At 41.4% G+C, this 17,447-nt stretch overlaps 1 protein-coding gene across 4 annotated transcripts in view; it reads left to right on the plus strand.

The window, feature by feature from the left end:
• The window catches only part of NAB2 (NGFI-A binding protein 2), a 31,732-nt gene extending 20,938 nt beyond the window's left edge, over positions 1-10,794 (plus strand). For 2 of the 4 annotated variants that reach the window (XM_069758536.1, XM_069758538.1), the window contains exons 6-7: positions 763-960; positions 3,661-8,813. In XM_069758536.1, coding sequence (XP_069614637.1) covers positions 763-960; positions 3,661-3,755 — 293 coding nt within the window. In that variant the 3' untranslated portion in view covers positions 3,756-8,813. Of the gene's footprint in view, positions 1-759; positions 961-3,660 lie in introns of all 4 variants that reach the window. The other 2 variants (XM_069758535.1, XM_069758537.1) reach the window with 2 other exon arrangements.
• Positions 10,795-17,447: the final 6,653 nt, after the last annotated feature.

The raw sequence follows: 17,447 nt of genomic DNA on the forward strand, positions 1-17,447 counted from the left end.
GTACAGTTTTTTTTTTTTAACTGAATCTCCATTTTTTTGTCTTTTGATATTTGTGACTATTTTTGCTCAAAAAATCTTCAAAATAGAGCACGTGGTTCATGAATTTTGCATAAAGTAAATAATGGTCTTTAGCTGTTATTGTGACATCTTAGCGCAAAAACTCAAATAATTATCAAACTGTTGCAAAATTTGCGTCAAAATAACTGGAATACTCAAAAGCACCCCATAAAGCGGACTGGAGAACATTTGTGCCAAATTTTATGACTTTATAAAAATATGCAATTCGTGAGTCAGGCAAAAACATCTGGAAATACCAAAACCTGTCCACAATGCGAAATTACGAAAAAAACAAGCGAACACATATAAAATGGACTTTAGAAAAAAGTACAAACTACAAAAAGAATTAGATGCAAATAAAACACAGGTGAAAAATAGCAAAAACTAGCCAAGAAAAACAGGAAATACAATGATGAATCGGGGTCTTTTTGGGAGGCTTGGATATGAACACCTCTGATTTGAATGGCGACGGTTAGAGCTTTGATAACTGGACTACACTGACCGCCATTCGAGATCTACTGACTATTCAACTATTTGCATAATATATTATGGTAATTAGCACTCTTCTATGGTAAATATATATCTCAGCCTTCTATTCCACCTAAGTATTTTCTGCTCATGAGTAAATTGCAGTCTCTCGACCGCTGCATTCTCCACAATTTCATTTTAGTGAATGACTTGCTGTGTCTATATTGTTTTAAGCAGCTGTAACAGTCAGAATACCCACCTCCCCTGGAGCTCCCCCGGCCGACCTGTCACTTGCTGTACCACACCCGGCTCCATGGAGCAGGCAGCTTTTGCAGCAAACCCTGATGGATGAAGGTTTACGACTCGCCAGACTTGTGTCACGTGACCGATTAGGCCGCCTGAGTCTGTGTGTACCAGGAACTCCTCATATTGCAGGTAAGGAGTTAAAGTAATACATGACTACTGTAGACATATGTAAGTGCATAGCAATTGTTACTTTTAGTTTTTCAATATATAAATGGCCTTCTGTATATAGTATTCAGAATTTGGAATCGAGCAAAAAGATTCCCAGATCCTGGTCCAATGGTCACGCCAGTGGTTTATGGCCTGCAGACCAGAGCCCTGCAAACCTCCTCCTATCTGCTGTCATCCCTGACACCTCTTCACATTAACAGGCATGGCGCGCTAATATCGTTGTGGTTGACGCATGCATGACATCTCGCTAGGCCTGCTAATCAAAAGATGTAGACGTTTATTCTCAGCGAGGTAAGGCAAGTGTAGGACCTGGTATAAGAGAGATGCCGTAAAGTGGCTACCAGGTACACATAAAATTGGCCATTTTTATGCGCTAAACACTCTCATTTTTCATATTTCTAGTGCAGTAATGCAGTTCAAATTTCGTATTTCAAGTTTGTATGTTCTAGCGCTGCAGTGTGCTGCCTTATTTATTTAACTATATACGAGTTGGCGACTCTAGGTTCAGCATCTGTTCACACTTAGTCTATGTTTGGATGTGCAGGTCAGGTTTTTGAAATGCTAATCAAAAGGGGCACTGAGAATGTTACAAGGTAGGAGGTGGTGGCACTGAGGATGCTAGAAGGACCACAGATTACCAACATAACCGCTGGACTGGGGTCTGGCAAACCTTTTTGCTCCATTATTTCATAGCCATAATTATCACCATCAATCAACTTTTCTCGTTCATATTATAAACTGAGCAAGTGTGAAAAAATTCCACGACTCTGTTTACTAGTAACAGTAAAGTGGACCTGCCCATTACTTTATATTTCTCCTAGAAATAAATGAAAAAAAATTGTTATCTTTCCCTTTGTCAATTGTGTAAGTCCTTACTCTTACTGAAACCGAATAGTGTCAGGCTTTGTAAGTTAATACCTTCTTGACAAGGAAAATTGTTATGCCCAGTTCTCAATTTATTCATACATTTCCAGCAGGAGTTACAGAGGAACGCCGTAATGCAGTTCTAAAATGGTACTGTGCGTTCATCAAACTACAGGGGATTATAAGAAAGTTTGTAATATGTCTTACCAGAAAAATCAGCTTCTTTCCCCACTTGTCAGAGCAGAAGCAGACAGAAAACCATTCTACAGAGCTCTGTAACAAGTCTTTTACCTCCCTTCAAAGCTTGAATCAGATCAACACAGCTCAGCTCTGCTGTATAATGTCATCCATCTTGTTGCTGTTTTCTCGGTGAGCTAAAAAGTGAATGAAGAACGGACATTCCCCTCTCTGTGCAGTGCTGTACACGGGAGATATCACTGCAGCTCGTCTCCTCCCCAGGAAACAGTCAATTGCAAGTTACAGATCGATCATGCAGAGGGGAAAACTGGTGATAATGCCGGATATAAGTTACATTATCACATGGACATCTTATTCTGAATAGTTACTTGAAAGCAAGGTTACTTTTTAAGTATTGAGTAAAAGCAGACAAAAGAAGAGCTGATAGATGCCCATTAAAGGGGTTGTCCATTTTAAACCGCTGCACGACCAGCTCTACCCTCACCTGCTGTATCCTCACCCATCCCTTGTAGATTGTGAGCCTTCGCGGGCAGGGTCCTCTCTCCTCCTGTACCAGTTGTGACTTGTATTGTTTAAGATTATTGTACTTGTTTTATTATGTATACCCCTCCTCACATGTAAAGCGCCATGGAATAAATGGCGCTATAATAAATAATAATAATAATAATAATTTTATAATTTTATTTTATTGGTTGCAGACGTCTAAAATAACAAGAATCAATAGTATAACCTCAAATCAATCCACTACCAGGGGAAGAGGCATACAGGGATAACCACTTAAAAATAGTAATTTAAAAAAATTACCATATTTTATTAATCAAATTTAAAATCGTCAAAATATGTCATTACAAACATAATGAAGCAAAAGCAAAACCATGCCTCGTGTGAGGGAATGCATGTCAGAAAACCCACGTCACATTAATAATATCAAGATATTGTGTTAGCATGGATCATATTGGGAGATTTCTATTTAAGACTCAGTAGGTTTGTGTACAGGAAATGCATGGTCCGAGACTTGTTATAATAAACACTAACCGGCATTTTAAAGACAACCATATAGAAAATATGCAAGTGCATCAATGTAAATTAAGTATTTGCCTAGTGGCCCTTTACCTGTCACTGTTTGTGGATCTCAGAAATAATAAAATAACAAAAAAAGAAGGTATTTTTACCTATTGCGTGTTGCTGCGGGGTCTAGTGGTGCTTCCCTCCACCCCAACGCACGTTTCATATTAACTTCTCCTGTATGCTGCTTCCCCTGATTTAAGGTTATACTATTAATTCTTGCTATCTCTTTATGGTTTTTGTTTATTATTTTAGACCTCTGCATCCCTATGGCACAATAGAATTTTAAAAAGGGACAACCCCCTATGTATATGGTGTGTGAGGGAAGTATAACCAAGATAATTAATGTCAGGAGGGATCTATATATTTAGTGATATTTTTCTCTACAGCTATGCTGCTAGAACGTTTGTCCGTCTACTCTCTCTGTTTATGATACATGTATTGTTTTTCATTTGTTTTTGTGTTTGCCCTTTCGGTCCATACTTTGCATTTAATCCTGTACATTCAATAACCTGCTTTTATTTCTCCATACAGAATGTGATGACGGTGGTTCAGAAAGTTGCTCAAGTTTGCCAGTTTCACCACAAATCACAGACCTCAGATCTGCAAGTTGCAAGGAGCAAGAATAAAGCAAATCAGAGGTCCAAGTTACGTCAAGTTAAGGATAAGAAGTAACAACGACAAAAATCAATTGCTCCCCAGCCAAAAGCCATCTAGGACACTGAGCCATCTTTCAGTAATCAAATATTACCAGCTTTATGGCCTCTATATTGAACATAACCAGCTCAATAATCTAGACTAGGCAGCAGGTAATGGCACAGTGTCTGATAAACCATTGATTTTGGGATTAGTAGACGTTAAATACAATGCACCAAACTTACCCTCATGAAGTATTGTATTTATCGTGTGGTATTATCATATTGCAGAGGTTATTGTATTATGTTTAGCTTTTACGGACCTAATACACATACACAGCATCTAATGGCTTTAGAACATCAGTTGCCAAATTTTACCAACATAGATGTCCAATGCTATATTATATGAATGGGCCAACAAGGAGTAAATACAATAAAATACAAACTCTCAAGTAAGAAATAAATGATTATTCATTGTATTGTCTCAACACTAGTGCTATAAAACAAGAGCAGAAAATGATTGGGTGTGATCTACCACTAAACTTTAAAGGGCTTGTTTGAGATTATAATGATGCTAAGCCAGGGGCATATATAGAAAAATGGGGGCCCACAGTGAAGGTTCAAATTTCCCCCCCCCCCCCCACTCCGTCCCTTGTACACTCCACAATACCATTAAACAATCCATTGGGTGCCCACAATTGTGTTACGGAGTTCCAGTGGGGATGACAAAGACCCAACTTCCCCTTATAACTACTTATATGCTAAGGTTGATGTTGACCATGGCATCTGAGAGATTAGACAGCTTCGAGCTAGCACCGATTGCGTCAGATACTGGAGTGCTTGTTCGACAGCGGTACCCCCCACCCAGGTTACAGGCTCCACTGCAGATGCATGGCCTGCCGCCATTTGCAGTATGTCACTGGGCTAAGCTGCAATACCAGATACAACCCATGGATGTGAGTCGCAAGAGAAAAGAAAGCACCCATGATCTTATGATCTCATACAACTCTATCAAAGCTCTTCGAAATACAGATATATTTCTTATTAGCAATCCGCTTGACCAACACTACAGTCAGCCTCTGCTCAGCCAAAAGTGGTTGAAAAGACAAGACAAAACTATTTGGGATTCCAGCTACAAAGCTAATATTTGTAAGAACAACTTGAGGTTTAGTGTCCTTTTCATGGGGTTAGTAAGAAAGCATGTTTAGCAGGTGACTGCAGTGTGCCATATTATCAGAAGTGAATGGGCTTATAGGTCAGTAGTCCTAAGTGTATTAGAATCTACAGTAAATCTTTAGATCACCATCTTTTGTCTTTTAATTCAGGGTTGCAGCTGAGGACTCAATGCATGAGTCTAGTATTTGTGGAAAATACATAATTTATAAAATTAGCATTATACTAAAGCTCTAAAGGGAGATAAAAAAGTTGAACCAATGAGTGTGTGGGTTGGACCACACAAGGTGACTGTCAGAACTCCCCAACCATGAAGTCAATTGCCGCACTGTTTTGTTTGCCATCCAGTTTTACGACATTTTTAACTTTATGTTGCACAACTGAGCCAAATTTGGACCATTTTCTTAGTGAATGCCTTAAAATTCTGAAGGTTTTTTCTTACGTGAACTTCCCCCACCTCTACGATTTTCAAGTTGATTATTTTACTAGTGCAACAAGAACTAACCCCCAACTAATGTATGTATATTGTATATTGAGTCCTGAGCTGCATTTATCTTTTGTATACATATAGAATATTTAATCATCAGGGAATATTTCCATTTTTTTCTGAAGATCAGTCTGATTCAATATTTTATGATCCCCTTAGACTGATGTCCTTTCATTATAAAGCAATAATCAGACTATGTATTCTGTCTGCAATAAACGATTGAGATAATCTATCACCGCACCGTTGTCACCTCTCTCTGGAGTTCTAGGGGATGCGGATCACTTTGCCGGTTAGTATAAAGCCGGCCTGTAAAAATGTGTTTTCAATAGTTAGTGTAAGTGTGTATTGACCGGGCTTACTTACTCTCTGCCTTGGAAATGACGGTTTTGTTCTACTTGCGGACAGCTAACTGTATATACATGGCTCCATGGTCAAGTAGAACCAGCGACTTTACATTCCAGTAGGAACAATGAAATCCATTTTACGTTATTTATGGTCGATAACTCTAACATGTTCCTCAGTTGCCTTTATTATTAACTTATTGTGTTCTGTCAGTGACACTGCATAGTAGTGAATCTTATACTCAATGTTATAGTCTTATCTCCACATCAGCAATCTGTCATATCGCTGTGCGTATAACGATGTCCATTATTGTCCGTAGTCTTGTAATCTGATATAGTTATGATATCTGTATAATGTCGTCATGTCGTTCCCTGAATGTCAGGAACTGTTTTGTCCTCAATAAGTAATAATTCACTGCATGACGTCGTATTACTGTGGAGGTCCCATATAAGAAATCACCCTCCCAATAAACACACTGCTGCCGCCAGGGCCATGTACACTCACGGTTTACTTACCTAATAGTATGGTGCGTATAAGATGATCAGATCTGTCAATCTGCCTAGAAGGGTCATTACCTCTTGGGGTGTATATAGCACAGAGGCCGTTACCACCATAGGTCTTCCAGGCCCATGCATAGGGTAGACCTTGCTCAGTTTGGCACCATCACACTTGACACTGTCACTCTTACATTTGGCCCCACTCTTCAGAAAGTGCAGATTAAGAGGAACCACGGTCTATCTGAGGAATAGCAGAGGGACAGTAAGTAGATGGCATCCATCTTGAGTTGGGGTAGATGCTTGGTGGTGTCTGGCAATACCTGAAGATATAGATTGTAATTTTGGCTGTGGAGCTTTTTTAGCCCTTTTTTCCCTATGTATAATGTATTGTTTCTAGGGCTATCCCTATTTTTACATATCACCTATCCACAGAACTGAGACAGTGCTGTACTTGATATCTCAATCGCTCAATAAATTTGAAATAGAGTGCAAAAATCCGCGTGTGACAGCCGTGCCATCCGAATAGGAACACAATGGGGCGTGTGGTAATCAGTGGAGAACCTAGCTGTTGAACCCTAACCGACCCAGTAGTTCATTCTTTATATAAGTCAATATTAGAACAATTTCAGCACAAGAACTTATAAGGCCATGTGGAGTTATAGCACAAAAGGCATTTATCCCCCCACCCTTTTAGTGAGAAAGCAGATAGAAAGATGGTCTCTCTCTGGGGAGCTTAATCAGTTGTTGCGTTACACAGATTGATTTCAATAGGAAAAATAGAATTTTTTCTACTCTAGTGGTGTTACAGGAGGATAAAGCTCCATTCTGCATTCCACTGCCAATAAAATGTCAATCAATGTTAAGCTTATGTGCTTACGTAATTTTTTTTGAGGTGTTAAAAAATGACAAGTTTTCAAATTGGACGGCTTTGGGGTTCTCTCCTCTGAGGAGTTTTTAGTGGAGTTTTCATTTCTTGAAACGATTTTGAAGTGTTTTCTAAGAGTTGTTTTTTTTTTCTACATTGTTTTTTCAGTCATTTTGATTTGACAGTGCCTATGGTGAAGCATTTTCCTCAGTAGTCACTTCCAAGAAGTGACATGATCTTTCTTTTTTTTTTTTCTCCCACTAGACCTTTTTCAAAACCTGAAGGGGAAAAACAGGTGTAAAAAAAATGCTAAAAAAAAATGAACATGTGAAAGGCAAAGAAGTGGGTTTATAATAGAAGTGAGTTGGATGAGTCTTGTAAGAGTTTTTGAGCAATTTAGAGTGGTTCCTCTCCAACACAGAGACTGAACAGAGACTCCTCAAAGAACGATATGTGTGCACATAGACTTAAAATCCAAATATTGTCACGTTTCACCCAGGAAGATCATAACTATTTTATTACAATTTCAGTGGATGTGTAGGAACAAAACATACAATCCACATTTACAGACAAGTCAGTCTCTTGTTGTGTCTTTTAATGAAAGCACCCAGCTATGCCATAAAATGGCATCTGTATGGGGAAAACTAACTGTGCAATACGAGGCTAATTTCATTCTGGCACATAGCAATAAATATTTCTTCAGGAGTCATCCCTGTCAGTTCAGAACCATATAGGACCAAGAGGAACTGGACATTGAACACCAAGCACCTCACTAAAGGTGACCATACACCTTAGAGAGCTGTCGGCCAGCATTCCTCCTAGCTTTACCATACACAGATAGGTATTCACAGTGGACAGAGAGTAGTAGGCCACTACCATACACTTATGCTGCAAGATCTTCACGTGATGTTATCCTCTGATGCTCCTCCTGGCCCTTTGGGCACTGTGGCTCTCTAGTTGGTTGGTCCCATAATGTACTGTCTTGAGCTTCGTCATCCTCATATCTTTATGATGTGCTTGATGACATTCCAGTAAGTCACTGATGTCAGATGGGTGAGGGCTGTTGTACATGCGAAGAAATGTCTGTCTATAATGGTCAGCAGTCCATTATATAAAAAGTTGATTTGCCCTCGTTTAAAGGCTCTTACACGGGACAAAGAAACCCTATGGGTACAATTGCTAATACGATCATTCTGCTCCCATAGAGCATATATAGAGTCGGCAGCACATCCCTTACTCAGATGGGGAGATGTGCTGCCGACAATTACTTTATTTTTGGCTGCAATCAGCCGACACTCGAGAGCGGTCATGTTTATAAGGGCCAATGAGCAAGATGTAAAAGGGTTTGAACCAATACAATACTATTAGCTAATTAGTAACTGGTCAGTGTAGACCTCCTTGTTCACAGTTTAGTAAAGTTATAAAACATAAACCCATACTTTTATGTTAGGTACAGTAAACTGCACATAACTACATATCATATCATTGTGACAGCAAGCAATCCAGCAACATCAGCCAGTCCAACCGCTGCTGTGTCAGGAAACTGTTAACTTAATTTTTATATTCTGTAGAACAATCTAACCCCTATCAATGTAGACACAGCCACATATATACAAAAGGACCAAAGAAAAAAAAACAATCATCATGCCCATTAGAAATAACAAATGTAAATCTTTATTAATACCAAATATAGGAGAAAGGGACAAATGGGGATAAAATTGTAAAATCAATATGAATACAGCATCCAAACATTGCCATAGGCAGGTAGGTAACAGATATCAGCTACACATAAAAAGGATAGGTGTGTACGATCCATAGTAAGAGGTACCCCTAAGTATAAACAAATAGTAATAGATACTAGTAGGTTAATAGATTGCAGTAGCAGGATCGCTGTGGCATACCCACCCCGACGCGTGTTTCGGTCAAAAGACCTTTCTCAAGGGGCGTGGAGCATGTACCAAATTCGCAGGTTTAAATACATAGAAACCGGAAATGGAATACCAGAACAAAGCGTCGCATTGTCATGGCCACCACCACAGCCACCGGATCGCACTCAGCGCATATATAGGATATATAATAGAAAGGGATTAAAGCAAGTAAATGATACAAGAAAGTAAATATAACTGGACATAACATAAGGTTAAAGGGGTTGTCCACTTTATCTTTCATTTAATAGATGTATTTGAGACATGACTTTGTGACAATTAGTTATTGTTATTAAAGCATTTCTGTTCACAAAATGGCTGCCGTTGGAGGATCATGTGACCAGATCTGTCCATCTACCTCCTCCAACTGAAAAACAGCTTTCCCATGTGGAGTGTTTTCAATTGGAGGATACTGATGGACAGGTCTGGTCACGTGTTTCTCCATCAGCAGCCATTTTGTGAGCAGAAATGCTGTGCAGTCAGTGAGGAAGGCTGTACTAACAAGTACAGGAGGAGAACCTAACATACTTGTATATTAGAAAGTGCCACAAAACTGTGTACCCAACACACTTGTTTATAATAAATAAAAGTGAACGACCCCTTCAAATAAACAAATACATTTTATCCAGTTATTTTCACAGGAATGGTTTCTATAAAAGAGAAGGGAATGATTTGATTTATGAGTAGAAATAACATTCTGGTATGCTATAAATATGCTGTGCAATGGTAGGACATCTATAGGATACAGTACTGTTTTGAACAGAAATGAGATGGGCCATTTGTGGCGCAGTATGTTGCCCTTTATTATCCACAAGAACGGTCACTGTGGCGCAGTGTATTGCCTTTTATTTACCAGCTTTAAGGGCCGTTTGTGGCGCAGTATATTGCCCTTTATTCACCACAAGAAGGGTCATTTCTGAGTCTGACGCAGTATATTGCCCTTTATTCACCACAAGAAGGGTCATTTCTGAGTCTGACGCAGTATATTGCCCTTTATTCACCACAAGAAGGGTCATTTCTGAGTCTGACGCAGTATATTGCCCTTTATTCACCACAAGAAGGGTCATTTCTGAGTCTGACGCAGTATATTGCCCTTTATTCACCACAAGAAGGGTCATTTCTGAGTCTGACGCAGTATATTGCCCTTTATTCACCACAAGAAGGGTCATTTGTGATGCAGTACGTATATTGCCCTTTATTATCCACAACAACTGTCATTTGTGGCGCAGTGTATAGCATTTTATTTACCAGCTTTAAGGGCCATTTGTGACGCAGTATTTGCCCTTTGTTCTCTACAAGAACAGTCATTTGTGGTGCAGTATATTGCCCTCTATTCTCCAGCAAGATGGGCCATTTGCGGCGTTATAGAACAGGTCGGAGGCTGATTTCCTGCGCCTACTACCTTCTCTTCTAGAAATGTTCTTTCCATAAGTGTTTCATACTTCAGTAGAATGATGCAATACAGAACAGCGCACACCATGATGGGGGGATTTCTGCGGCCTGGCTTACACATTGTACTTTTGCTTTGCTTTTAGTAAGGCAGTGTGCATCTATATACATCATAGAAGACACTGACCATCTGTTTGCAATCTGTATCGCGTATAATACCAGCTCAGTGTTAACTGATTGCATATGTGTTGCTGTACGTGTTCTGCGTAGAAATTCTAGGAGTAGTCTTTTACTTTCTTGTACATTAGATTATTTATTTTGTTATTTGAAACAATAAAATTTATTTTACATCTTTCTTGCTCTTGTTTTTTCTTAATTAATGATGATACAGCGCAAAAGTTTGCTGGGACATGAGATTGGCGAGGTGACAGCTTTACCTAGGCGCAGGCAGAGGACCTCTTTTATTATTATAGCTGCAGGTTGGGCAAACAGCTGATTTTACCATGAGAAGTCAGCAATGCATTTTCTCTGTATAATACATGGTGGCCATTTAAAAGAATCAATGTCCATGAGCCCACCACAACAAGACACACTGATGATCTGCGAATAAAACAAATAAGGAGGTCCTCAACATGGTTTCTGGTGATTAAAGGGGCTGTCCAGTCTTAGAAGAAAAGTCTACAGTCACTCTATCATAGAGTCTCTATGTGACTGCAGACATCAAACCGAGACAGTGTGGACATCAACACTTCCCTGTGTGGGTGGGCAGTCATGTGACTTCATATATGCCATTTGAATACTGTCACATGCCAACTAGACTCTCCTATGCTGAAACATTTTTACATTATCTGAGCAGTTCCTCCTGGAGGATCGTAAAGAAACACTAGGATGTTTGAGAGTTAGGAACAATAGATAACACAGTAATACCACTATTTAGAGAATACTAGCAAAAAAGACAACAGGGAAAGGAGATACTAAGCATGAGAATTGTGAAATACTTTAGGTGACTGGGAGAATTTGAATTATGGTTGAGTTAGGCCAGTTTACATTATGTTTTTGAGACACGTCAGTGACCCCATGAAAGCTGGAAATCAACCAGAACCACTGATGGGGCCATTGACTGTACATTGACTGAAAAGAGTGCAGTCAACCATGTTTTTGTGGCTACCTAAAACAGGCAGAAAATGCAAAAAACTAGGTGAGACATTTAGGTCAATGTTATTTTTATTCCACGGTGCAGAAACAGTAATGCACAGGATTAGACAGCGGAGACCCCAACCCAACATAACCATAATGCCTCCCACACATAACCCTTAGACATACTAAATAAGACCAGAGAACTAAAATTGATGGGTGAAGGTCGGTCACCGCTTTATTAATGCATTTCATGTAACTTGTCAACATTTTTTAACCACTTAGAAAGGCACATAAAATTAATTAACCACGCTCGCCGCCAAATGCCCTGTAGTCAAATCACAGGCACGTCAGCCAACAAGCCGTACCCCTGTGTCCTTTCTTTAATTCCCGCTGTGACTTGCATCTAAAATAAACAAAATAAAGGAGAAGGGGCGCCGCAGTCAGAGGTATCATTCTTATTCAGTGCCGTGCCTGCCATGCAATCAACAATTGAAAAATTCTAGTCAAACCAGATGGACTACAGGAGCACACTATGGAGCTCTCTATATGGCATTTTTCAGGATAATTGATGTGTTAAACATCATATGGATGCTGGTATACATGAACAAGTGTAATGTTCAACCCTTTTGTTAAAAAGATACTCCGTGCAGTTCAGAAGCATTACGTTACTGATTTCTGTGTCCACTATCCAGCTCGTTTTCTGGTGTTGGTTGGGAGTCAGTGCCATTATCAGCTGGTGTATTGTGGTGCTTGTTTGTGGACCTTCCTTTTTTAGCGGGATGGTAAAATATGAACTTGTGGACCATAGGACATCACTTTTGTCTTTTCTGACAGCATACTTAGATTGTATTGTTTTCTGGTGCTATAGATCACCTTTGACTAGTTTTGTTATTGTACAGTCATGGCCAAAAGTATTGACACCCCTGCAATTCTGTCAGATAATACTCATTTTCTTCCTGAAAATGATTGCAAACACAAATTCTTTGGTATTATTATCTTCATTTAATTTGTCTTAAATGAAAAAACACAAAAAGAATTGTCCTAAAGCCAAATTGGATATAATTCCACACCAAACATAAAAAAGGGGGTGGACAAAAGTATTGGCACTGTTCGAAAAATCATGTGATGCTTCTCTAATTTGTGTAATTAAACATCACCTGTAACTTACCTGTGGCACCTAACAGGTGTTGGCAATAACTAAATCACACTTGCAGCCAGTTGACATGGATTAAAGTTGACTCAACCTCTGTCCTGTGTCCTTGTGTGTACAACGTTGAGCATGGAGAAAAGAAAGAAGACCAAAGAACTGTCTGAGGACTTGAGAAACCTAATTGTGAGGAAGCATGAGCAATCTCAAGACTACAAGTCCATCTCCAAAGACCTGAATGTTCCTGTGTTTACCGTGTGCAGTGTCATCAAGAAGTTTAAAGCCCATGGCACTGTGGCTAACCTCCCTAGATGTGGACGGAAAAGAAAAATTGACAAGAGATTTCAATGCAAGATTGTGCGGATGTTGGATAAAGAACCTAGACTAACATCCAAACAAGTTCAAGGTGCCCTGCAGTCCGAGGGTACAACAGTGTCAACCCGTACTATCCGTCGGCGTCTGAATGAAAAGGGACTGTATGGTAGGAGACCCAGGAAGACCCCACTTCTTACCCCGAGACATAAAAAAGCCTGGCTGGGGTTTGCCAAAACTTACCTGAAAAAGCCTTAAATGTTTTGGAAGAATGTTCTCTGGTCAGATGAGACAAAAGTAGAGCTTTTTGGGCAAAGGCATCAACATAGAGTTTACAGGAGAAAAAAAGAGGCATTCAAAGAAAAGAACACGGTCTCTACAGTCAAACATGGCGGAGGTTCCCTGATGTTTTGGAGTTGCTTTGCTGCCTCTGGCACTGGACTGCTTGACCGTGTGCATGGCATTATGAAGTCTGAGACTACCAACAAATTTTGCAGCATCATGTAGGACCCAGTGTGAGAAAGCAATGACCCAAAACGCACTTCAAAAAGCACTAGAAAATGGTTTGAGAGAAAGCACTGGAGACTTCTAAGGTGGCCAGCAATGAGTCCAGACCTGAATCCCATAGAACACCTGTGGAGAGATCTAAAAATGGCAGTTTGGAGAAGGCACCCTTCAAATATCAGGGACCTGGAGCAGTTTGCCAAAGAAGAATGGTCTAAAATTCCAGCAGAGCATTGTAACAAACTCATTGATGGTTACCGGAAGCGGTTGGTCGCAGTTACAGTTAGGTCCATATATATTTGGACAGAGACAACATTTTTCTAATTTTGGTTATAGACATTACCTCAATGAATTTTAAACAAAACAATTCAGATGAAGTTGAAGTTCAGACTTTCAGCTTTCATTTGGGAGTTTCAGCTCTTTAACATGTGCCACCCTGTTTTTAAAGGGACCAAAAGTAATTGGACAATTGACTCCAAGGCTATTTCATGGACAGGTGCGGGCAATCCCTTCGTTATTTCATTCTCAATTAAGCAGATAAAAGGCCTGGAGTTGATTTGAGGTGTTGTGATTGCATTTGGAAGGTTTTGCTGTGAAGTAAACATGCGGTCAAAGGAGCTCTCCATGCAGGTGAAACAAGCCATCCTTAAGCTGCGAAAACAGAAAAAAACCCATCCGAGAAATTACTACCATATTATGACATAGGGTATACGTGAGTTCCGTGACCTGGAAAAAATTACCCCAACCCCCTTAAACAGATCTCTTAACAATCTAAAGAATAAACTTCTAACGTACTCAAAACAGCAGACGGAGACATATGTTGGATTTAATTGGCCACAGCAGCCATTTTATTAAATAAAAGATAACAGAACTTTTATGACAACCCAGAATAGGAGGGGCGGTCCTCGAAGCCCCAAAGTTATAAAAAACTCAGTATCCCAAAAACTCCACAATGTTCAGCCCAGGATGAGTCTTACCCCCAGCCGTAAAGCACCAGCTCAGGGATAGATAACAACCAATCCTGGTCCACCGAACCCACCCCCATGCCAGGGGTCCATAAATCCACCTCACGCGGAATAACCGTACCGCGCCTTGTTAAATTCTCTCATGGGGTGTCCAGGACCTCTCAAGATCCCCACCCCATTGAACCACGATTTACCATTTCCACCGACTTCGAGGACCTCCACCCCCGCCAACTGCCGTGACAATACCCTGACAGCATTCACATAACAAAATAAATACATTTAGACGCCTCTTAAAACAATACTCCAAAAGCCCACATATGCCGACTTCACCCCCCCCATTACCCTAACCAAAAAAGGGAGGGTGGGCGGGAGATTCCTCACTTGTCACGCAGGCACCTAAAATGGATGCCTGCGTGAGGAGCGTGCCCCTTTTTATGTGCCCCCTCCCCACAGTCCCCTAGTTCCACCCCTTATTTTCAAAAAATGCCCCTAAAGCCACCCCTCAAGTTCCCAGTTAACCCCTTACCACCGTATCCCTTCTAACTGCTCCAGCTCCCCAGGTCCCACGTAACCCCGTCATGGCGGCCTCCCTTTACGTGCCGTGGGCCCCCAGTACGGCCTTTCTTGACATAGGGTATACGTGAGTTCCGTGACCTGGAAAAAATTACCCCAACCCCCTTAAACAGATCTCTTAACAATCTAAAGAATAAACTTCTAACGTACTCAAAACAGCAGACGGAGACATATGTTGGATTTAATTGGCCACAGCAGCCATTTTATTAAATAAAAGATAACAGAACTTTTATGACAACCCAGAATAGGAGGGGCGGTCCTCGAAGCCCCAAAGTTATAAAAAACTCAGTATCCCAAAAACTCCACAATGTTCAGCCCAGGATGAGTCTTACCCCCAGCCGTAAAGCACCAGCTCAGGGATAGATAACAACCAATCCTGGTCCACCGAACCCACCCCCATGCCAGGGGTCCATAAATCCACCTCACGCGGAATAACCGTACCGCGCCTTGTTAAATTCTCTCATGGGGTGTCCAGGACCTCTCAAGATCCCCACCCCATTGAACCACGATTTACCATTTCCACCGACTTCGAGGACCTCCACCCCCGCCACGAACACGAATGGCCTGACACCTTAGCCATTCATGTCCCTCCACACCTTCAAGCTTAATTCAATGCCACTACGGATAGCCAAACACCACATATCATTACCCACCGCGTACAGGTGCACGCCATCAGCTCTCCAGTAAGCTCCTTGACCCGATTCCAAGTCCACATGTCTCACGGCCAACGCGCCATTCCTCACCATAAACCGAGATATGGCCCTGTTTATTTTAATCCGGGCCCTGTTCACCCCCTTGTGTGATCTAGCACCTCTCCATCTTTTACGGGGAATGATGTCGGACCACACCAACAACACTTTTGGAAACATGACCCAGAACCTCAGGATATCGAATTTGATATCCTTAATCAGCTCCCTACAAGACCGTTTAGCCAAATCATTCCCCCCTAAATGTATCACCACGATCTCCGGCACTCTATCCAGTCTAACAAAACGATGAAATTCAGGTAACCATTCCTTCCACACCATCCCCCTTTTACCGATCCATCGTAAAGTCACTGTCTCTCGAGAAAGACCCAACTGACGACCGTCCGGACGAACCGCAGCACGCAACGCAGGCCATACAACATACGAATGCCCCATGATCCAGACGAGCATCGGATCAGGCCCTGCAACACAGAAAGAAAGGCAACAAACAATTAACTTAACACAGCTTCTAACTCACAATAGGTTTGGGCGAACATACGACTGGAATCTTGAAGATTCCCACCTCCCAATTCTCCGAACCACATCCTCACCAAGGCCCCACCTAGCGGCCTCAGTCGCTGCCCCGATCCTGAAGGAGTGACCACTATATTGTGTTGCAGGTAAGCCCGCTGCCGCCAAACATTTCCTAAAAACAGAAATAAACTGAAAACGGGACAAGAAAGACCCATTTTCGTGCACCAAGAATGGCTCGTCTAACACCCCGCCCTTTGCCATGTACTTCTTCACGGATGCCACCGGGCACACCGGGGATCCTTCAACATTGAACAACACCACTTTGCACCCTTTCCCATACACGTCCGTTTTGGAAGCCTTAATAAACACTACCACCTTATTCCCTTCGACATCCACGTTTTCTCTTAACAAAATACCTTTTTTACTAACGGACGGGCTAACCAACTCACCTAACCGAAATGCCCCAAAGAAGGCCAAAGAAAAGGCTGCACGGAACAAAACCACTTCCCATTCGGAAAAACACACCTCTTGCAACTTCCGCTCAATGGCTGAGAGCACCTCATAAGATACGGGTCGGCGACCGTCCGAAGCCTTCCAGCCTTTCTTCCAACCCCGAACAACTTGCCGAACCAAGAAGGATTTCGTTATATCCTTACCCCCCCTCCATTTAAGGTTGAAGGCTAGCCCCGCCAGAAACTTATTCAAACGTGTCACAGACCAACCTGCCTCCCAATGATGACCTAAGAACAACAACAAACCATACTCCTCCTCCATATCATGGTCCATACTTGACATCCAGGATTCCCACAAGCTCCAAGCCTGATTATAATGAGACCAAGATGAATCCGCGAGCGATTTGGTAAATAACTCTGTTACGGCCCTCGCGGCAGGTTCCACAACTCCACTGGACAATCCCGGCCCGCGCTCTCCGCCTGTGGTGCCAAATCCCGGAAAAGCTGCCACTGAAATTGAGAAAGAGCAACAACTATTGGATCAGGCGCTGACAAGCTAACTTCAGATACAATCCATAAGTTAAACTTAAGACCCAGGAAAACCAAGTGCTGCAAGACCTTCACTACTGCAGGCGTAGTCGCTGACAACGAGTTTACCGCCGTCACCGTTCCAACATGCTCACAATGAAAAGAAATCT

The sequence above is a fragment of the Ranitomeya imitator genome, chromosome 3 (genome assembly GCF_032444005.1).
Source record: "Ranitomeya imitator isolate aRanImi1 chromosome 3, aRanImi1.pri, whole genome shotgun sequence".
Lineage (NCBI taxonomy): Eukaryota > Metazoa > Chordata > Amphibia > Anura > Dendrobatidae > Ranitomeya > Ranitomeya imitator.